This window comes from Elephantulus edwardii, unplaced genomic scaffold, assembly GCF_000299155.1.
Source record: "Elephantulus edwardii isolate Elephantulus edwardi_28Jun2011 unplaced genomic scaffold, EleEdw1.0 scaffold00007, whole genome shotgun sequence".
NCBI lineage: Eukaryota > Metazoa > Chordata > Mammalia > Macroscelidea > Macroscelididae > Elephantulus > Elephantulus edwardii.
In genome coordinates this window covers 24,708,756-24,716,043 of record NW_006399757.1, presented here as the reverse complement: position 1 = coordinate 24,716,043, position 7,288 = coordinate 24,708,756, and the positions used below count along the sequence as shown (strand labels likewise).

General features: G+C 38.7%; 1 protein-coding gene across 1 annotated transcript; it reads right to left on the bottom strand.

Annotated features, from left to right (window-relative positions):
- Nucleotides 1-551: 551 nt before the first annotated feature.
- Nucleotides 552-1,121, bottom strand: LOC102862737 (divergent paired-related homeobox-like). Its single transcript, XM_006880389.1, has one exon. It carries the CDS (start codon nt 1,119-1,121, stop codon nt 552-554), a length of 570 nt encoding a protein of 189 aa, XP_006880451.1.
- Between the last annotated feature and the right edge of the window lie 6,167 nt (nt 1,122-7,288).

Sequence of the window (7,288 nt, the reverse complement as noted above, 5' to 3'; positions counted from 1 at the left end):
TTAAAATTTCTTTTTCTTTTTCCTTTTTTTGTGTTAGTGTTTTTCTCTTTTTTGTTAGTTTTTCTTTCTTTCTTTTTTGTTTTTTCCTATTTCTTTTCTTTCTTCTTCTTCTTCTTTTTTTTTTTTTTCTTATTGAAGAAAGAATCCTGGGGGAAAAAAGGCATCATGCCAGGAGAGGTGACAGTCAGAGAAAGAGAGGAAGACCTTCAAAGATATTAACACAGTGCTTACAACAGTCAGCTAGCAGAGTTGGTGAGGACGACACAGGACAGTTCAGGTCGTTGTGAGTTGTAGTTGACTCGATGATTCTTGACAACATAAAAAGGAAGCTTTCAGTCCAGTTATACCAAACACTCTGTGTCTCTGGCAAATTTGAATGCAGCCGGCCTGTTTCCTCAGAAAGAGGGGGGCAGTGTCCTCCTGTGCTGTCTACAGCATCCGATCCCCAGGGGGAAGGCCAGCTCTGACCACAACGACCGGCTTCTGAGGTTCTAAGCTCTGGGAGCAAGAAGGGAAGAGGGTGGGGATTCCTCAGCACGAGAGTTTATTTGCTAAACCCTTGGAGAGCCTGGGTCCAAGAGCTTATTAGACACTAAGCCTGGACACTGTTGGGAATGCAGAAGAGGATGGAGGTAATAGATGTTGGAGTCCTGGCAACAGTCAAAATGGATTATTTGATGACCGTCCAAATGGCCTGTGTGGCATTTTTTAGGGCTGGGACAAAGGCTGAGCTGAAATGAGGGGACCCTGTGCTGTGTATAAACCAGAGGACCAGGAGAGAAGTCATCTGGGGACGTAAATTCCGAGCCTAAATTCCTCCTGGGTGGCGGGCTGGTCTGGACTTCTTCCTCCATGGGGTGCTGTTGTTGAGCTTCTTGTTTTGGAGGTAAATACTCTTGGTCACTTTTTCTGGCTTTTGTTCTGCGATTCTTGAACCAAATCTGGACGACCCTCGGAGGTAAACCTGTTTTCAAGGCTTTGGAATTCTTGCATTCAGAGGTGAGATACGAGTTCATGCCGAACAGCTTCTTTAATTCTTCTAGCTGTTTCCCAGAGAACATGCTTCCTCTTTCTCGGACCTTCTGGTACTGGCCTGGAAAAGTGCTCTCGGGATCAGCCATCCTTCGATCTTCTATCTCTCTCAATACCCACGTCGTCCTCGTGTGCTGGAGCTGGTTGAAGTCTTACGTTTATTTCTTGCTTCAACTAGTTTTTAGTCATATCGTTAGTCATAATTGTTACTTACCTTGAAATTAATGGCTAATGGAAAGAAAATGTTTGTTATAGAATATGTTTAGGACAAATGCAAGCTTCTATTAAACTGATAACCACTGTTTTTCATCTTGTATTTCTTTAGATACTTATCTGCACTTTATTGAGTCCCATTTATCTTCTTTCCCATCTAAAGCATTAATATCTTCAATTCCTTTTCATATTGTTGTTATCAAGATACTTTTATTTTATAAAGTTAAAAACAAAGCAAAAGAAAAATCTGTCACCTGAAAGAATTCTGTAAGTTTTACCATAGGTTGTTGATTTGTTTTTGAGTAGACAGTAGTGGTTCTGTGGGAGAATGTTTGGTTTCTCTGTGGGAGAAGTGGGCTCAGTTCTCTGCCCTTGTATCTCAAGTCCAACTCCTACTCGTCTCCCACTGAGGCAGCTCTGATGCCCTGCCCTGGTGCGAAACAGGATTCAGTAGAGCTTCCAGACTTGGAAGAAAGAAATCTACTTTCAGAAAGCAGCTATTGAAAACCCTCTAGATCACAGTCATACTGTGCATGCCATCGTGACTGTGCCAACCTCAGAACAATACAACAACAGCACAGCAACTATAGATATTTTTGAACTGACTGATGTAATTAATGGATGCCTTGGGAATTTTCCAATTTTTATCTTTTTAATGGCAAACTTAGTTTAATGGGAGTTCTGGTGGCCTAGTGCTGAGGAGCTATGCTGCCAACCCACAAGGTTGTTCGAATAGTATGTATAGTTCGAATCTACCAGTTGCTTACTCGGAGAAAGATGAACAGTTTCCTCCCCTGAGATTTACTCTTCTTAGAACTTGCTGGAGGGTCAACTGTGAGTCACTTCCAACTCAACAGTACATAACAGCAGTAACAACGTGAGATTACAAACATAACTCCAAATCCTTCTGCATTGTACTAAATGATTTTGGCTTACTGTAAAGACAAATAAAATGAATGAGTGTGTTTTTGGAGAAAAAAGAAATAATTTCTTTTTAGTTAGTACTGGTTTTTTATTCATGTGTAGAAATCATTTCTATAATTTTTTTTGTTAAGCTATAGAAAGAACTACAGAATAAATAGTATATTTCTTTTCTAGTTTATTCTGTCACCCAGTTTAGTATAAAGAATAGAGTGTAATGGAAAATTGTATGCTCCATAGGCCTTTGAGGAGCTTTTATGTACCAAGGAGTATTTTTTAAAACCATTCACATGGCAATTGTATATGCCCATATATATTTGTCTTTAAATTAGAATGTTATAAAATATTGTCAGAAGACTTGAACATCTTTGAAGGGATCTCAGGCTCATTGTTGGGTGATGCTATCAGAGTATGTTTGTGGTAGATAAGATACTGCATACATTATTATATATCCAATAAAGTAACTTTATCAATTAAAAATGTCTATAGTAATAGATTTTTACTCTAGAACTATACCATACAATGCCTATTTTATTGATTTGCAAATAAAATTTTAGTGGATGATTTTAGAGTTAAAACACTATGTTCATATTAGGTTACCAAGGCTGTACTATTTGTAGAAGACTGACACATCTTTTTCTCCCTGTGGCTTGCTGTCTTGAAATGCCAGTCTTTTTGTCTAGCATCCAGACATTAAAATTCTCTCAACCTGCAGTTGTTGTGTGCTGTTGAGCTGGAACTGACTCGTAGCTGACCTTCCAGCATGTTTTCAGAGGCTGTAAATCACAAAGAGGGAATTGCCCATCTTTCTCCCATGAAGCAGCTAATGAATCCAAACCACCTGCCTTTGGGTTGGCAGCACAACTCTTTATCCAGTAGACCACCAGAACTACCTAACTGTTGTTGTTGGTATGTGCCATCAAGTCAAATATGATTCATAGTGACCCTATGAACACTGTTCTGTCCTGTGCCATCCTTGTCATCCCTGACACACTTCAGTCCATTGCCACAGTCACTGTGTCAGTTCACCTCATTGAGGGTCTTCCTTTCTTTTACTGACCCTCTGTTTTTCCAAGCATGGTGTCCATTTCCAAGGAATAGCCTCTTCTAACAACATGCCCAAAGTTTGTGAGATGAACATCTCCATTCTTGCCTTTAAGGAGCATCCAGGTTGCAATTTCTCCAAGACATATCTGTTTGGTTTTCTGATTTCTTGACTGCTATTACAGTGGTTGTTGATTATGGATCCAAGTAAAATGAAAACCTTGACAACATGAATCTTTTCTTCATCCATTATGTTTTCTCTTTGTTCAGTAGTGAAGAATTTTATCTTCTTGTTGCTGAAATGTAGTTCATATTGAAGGCTGAATCTTGGATCCACAGCAAGTACTTTGTCTTCTTTACTTTCTGTATGCAAGGTGGTGTCATCTGCATGATGCAAGTTGTTGCTGAGTCTTTTTCCAATTCTTATGCAATATTTTTCTTCATATAATCCACCTTCTCAGAGAGAATACATACAGAGAAAGATATAAAACTCTGATGCACACCCTTCCTGACTTTAAACCATGCAGTGTTCTTTTATCCTATTCAGAGATTTGCTTCTTGGCCTATGCACAGGTTTATCATGACATAGCTAAGAGTTCTGGGATTTCTGTTCTTTTCAGTGTTATCTATAATTTGTTATGATTCACACAGTCAAATGCCTTTGCCAGTCAATAAAGACCAAGTAAACATATTTCTGACTTTAGTTTATATGGTAATCTCTACTTTCAGCCAAGATCCACTTGGTATTAACACTGATATACTTTGTGCCATAGCCTATTCTGAATCTAGCTTGAATATCTGAAAGTTGCCTGTTGATGTACTGATATCATTGAGAAAAAGAAATAGATCTAGGCAACAATATCCTGGGAGCTCTGGTGGCCTGGTGGTAAGATGCTGTACTACAATCCCAAAGGCACATGGTTCGAATCCATAACCTGTTCCACAGGAGAAGGATGGGCAGTCTCCTCCTTTGCTGTTAACTGCTTCTGAAAAACTCTCTGGAAAATCAGCGATGAGTTGGTTCTAACTCAGTGGCACACAACCATAATAGGCAGAAAGAAATTGTAAGAATGTAAAATAGAAAGCAATGAGTGAAATGAACAGATCTGGCTTTTTCCTATAAAGAATTAAGACAGAAAACAAAACAAAGAGAACAGTTATGAGATTCATTGCACTCAGAATATAAAAGCATGCAAGATATTCTGAATGAGAGTTTCTCTTTATATAGAAAATTGTGGATATGAATTTTTAATTTTAAAGGGGGCAACATGTGATCAGCAATGTTTTCAGCAATATTTTGTACATAATGCCAGAGTCTAATTTAATATAAGTGGATAATTTGGTAAGATTAGTTTGTTGTTGTTGTTATGTGCCGTCGAGTCGCCTGCGACTCATAGCGACCCTATGTAGTCTGGTAAAATGTGGTTTTAGAGATTCAGACTTGATCCAAGAATACCACTTAGAATAAAAATTTATTGTGGACTATTTTTTACTCTAAAACATAGGATACTGTCCTTGAAATAATCCATCTTGAATTAATTACTGAATGTATACAAGAATGAATATATCTCTATATATGTGCGTGTGTGTATGTTTAGGTTACTGTATAATTTTTTAATGAGAATTAGCACAAATTTTAGAATGTGTTTTGTAGCAAGGGCCTCTGTTATTCACTAATCATATCTTTATACCTTGATATACAACTAAACAGAGGTTATAGAATTGATATGTTGCTGTTGTTGTTATGTACCATAGAGTCGGGACCAATCCATCGCTGACCTTCCAGCGGGTTTTCAGGGGCAGTTAAATGTATGGGAGGAGATTGCCCATCCTTCTCCCACAGAGTTGGTTGCCTCTAACAAAATGCCTTTGGGATTGCAGTGCAGCTTCTTACCACTAGGCTACCAGAGCTTTCTAGAACTGATATACTTTAATAATATATTGCATAGTTGTTTATGTCCAATCCTGTTGACCACGACATATAGCAACCCTATGCACAATAGCTCTGAATCCTGCTCTCTTCTGGGCCAATCTCACTGTCTCTTGACACACCTACCCTCGTTACCCAGTTACTGTGTCAGTCCATCTCATCTGGGGTTTTCCTCTTCTGCGCTGTCCCTCTAACTTCTCAAACATGATAGTATTGCATAGTAATTATAGTTTATTGTTAAACACTGTAATAAGTACTTTTTCTAAAAAAAAAATGTAATCCTCACAATAGCCTCTGGAAGGTTGTTATGTGCTGTCAAGTCGCCTGTGACTCATAGTGACCCTATGTACAACAGCCCTGAACCCTGCTCTATCTTGTGCCAATATCTTATTGACTTACTATTGACACTTATCCTCATTACCCCAGTCACTGAATCAATTCATTTCCACCCTCCCAAGCATGATGTCCCTCTCCAAGCATGGAGAGGGTCCCTTCTTGCAGCATGTTCATAGTATTTCAGATGAAGCTTCAGAATCTTTGCCTCCACAGAGCAGCCTAGTTTTAATCTCTCTAGGACAAACTTGTTTATTTCCTAGCAGTCCATGGTGTATTCAACACTCTTCACTAGCACCACAGCTCAAAGACATCAATTCTCCTGTCATCCCTAGTCATTGTCCAGCTTTCTGATGCATAGCAAGTAATTGCAAAGACTATGACCTGAATCAGGAACACCTTAGACTCCTGACTGACGTCGTTGCTCTGGAGAGGTCTCTGACATCAGACTTTCCCAATACAAGTCATCTTTTGATTTCCTGGATGCTTGTACCAAAAGTGTTGATTATGGAGCCAAGCAAACTAAAGCTGTTAACAGTCTCAATCTCTACAGCATCTATCATGATATGAATTGGCCCAGTGGTGAGAATCTTTGTTTTCTTGATGTTTAGTTTCAATCCATTTTGAAGGCTGCAGTTCTTGACCTTCTGCAGCAAGTGCTTCTTCAGTTTCAGCAAGCAGAATAGAAGGCAAATAGCCTGCCCAAGCCTATATAGTACATGGAAGTTTTAGAATCAGAATTCAGGTTCTGGCATTGTTAAGGAAGAAATGTAATGCAAGCTTTGCACCTGAGTTAGTTGTTGTTGTTGTTAATTGTTGTTGAGTTGTAGGTGACTTGTAGTGACCCTATGAACAAAAGACCTGAACATTTATATAACTTTCATCGTTTCTCCAAGTTTCTAGAGTTTCTAGAGGCAAGTTATTTTGGAAGTGGATACCACTCCTGTCTCCAAGCTTGTTTCAACCAGAGAGCTCCACCAAACGTTGTCCACCATCCGTAACCATTATCGCATTTGACCCATTGGTGTCACAGTGTTCAGCATCACAGCAACTGAGAGTTACCTCTGTACAGCAAATGGACAGACCAGTGCTATACCACTTAGAAGAATGTTTGACCAAAAACAAAACCAGGCCTGAGAGCCACAGATTAAAATCACCCACCGTTGGCTTGGTAGCATCGCTTTCTAACTCTAAGCTGAGTTAGTAGGTGAAGATATTCAGACAGAGGAAAAATGTTTACTCAGGAAGCAATTTAAAAGTCTATTTCCATTCACATGCTGGGTGAATAAAACTGTATTGTGCTTTGCTACAATTTTTGCTTGAGGTAAAACTTGTTTTATTGCATAATGTCACTGTTATTAAACAAGACTGACATCTGCGTTGGGAGGAAACTAAGAAAAGACGGGATAAATAATGTACACAGCATTGAAACAAATGAGAGAGAGAACTATTTGAAAGGAATATATGATTAGGTATTATCTGCATGACAAGAGTCCAGAATAAGAGCTGTATAGTAAAAAGGACGGGGATGTGGGGGGATGTGTAACAATGAAAGAATTTTTTTTTTCAAAGAGAAAAGTGAAAACAGGGGGAGGGGTGGGCAGGGAAGAAAATGTGCAACAATGAATGAATGGAAATCCAAGTTCTTTATAGACTTTTATTAAAATCTCGATAAAGAAAAAACAAAAAAGAACCCCCCCCAACTTGTTTTATTGCTATATGTATGTAAATACCAATTTCCTACATAGCTATTGTTGACATGGTCATTATCATAAAGAACTGAAATAAAGCAAATTAAATTACAAAGTCAGTTTT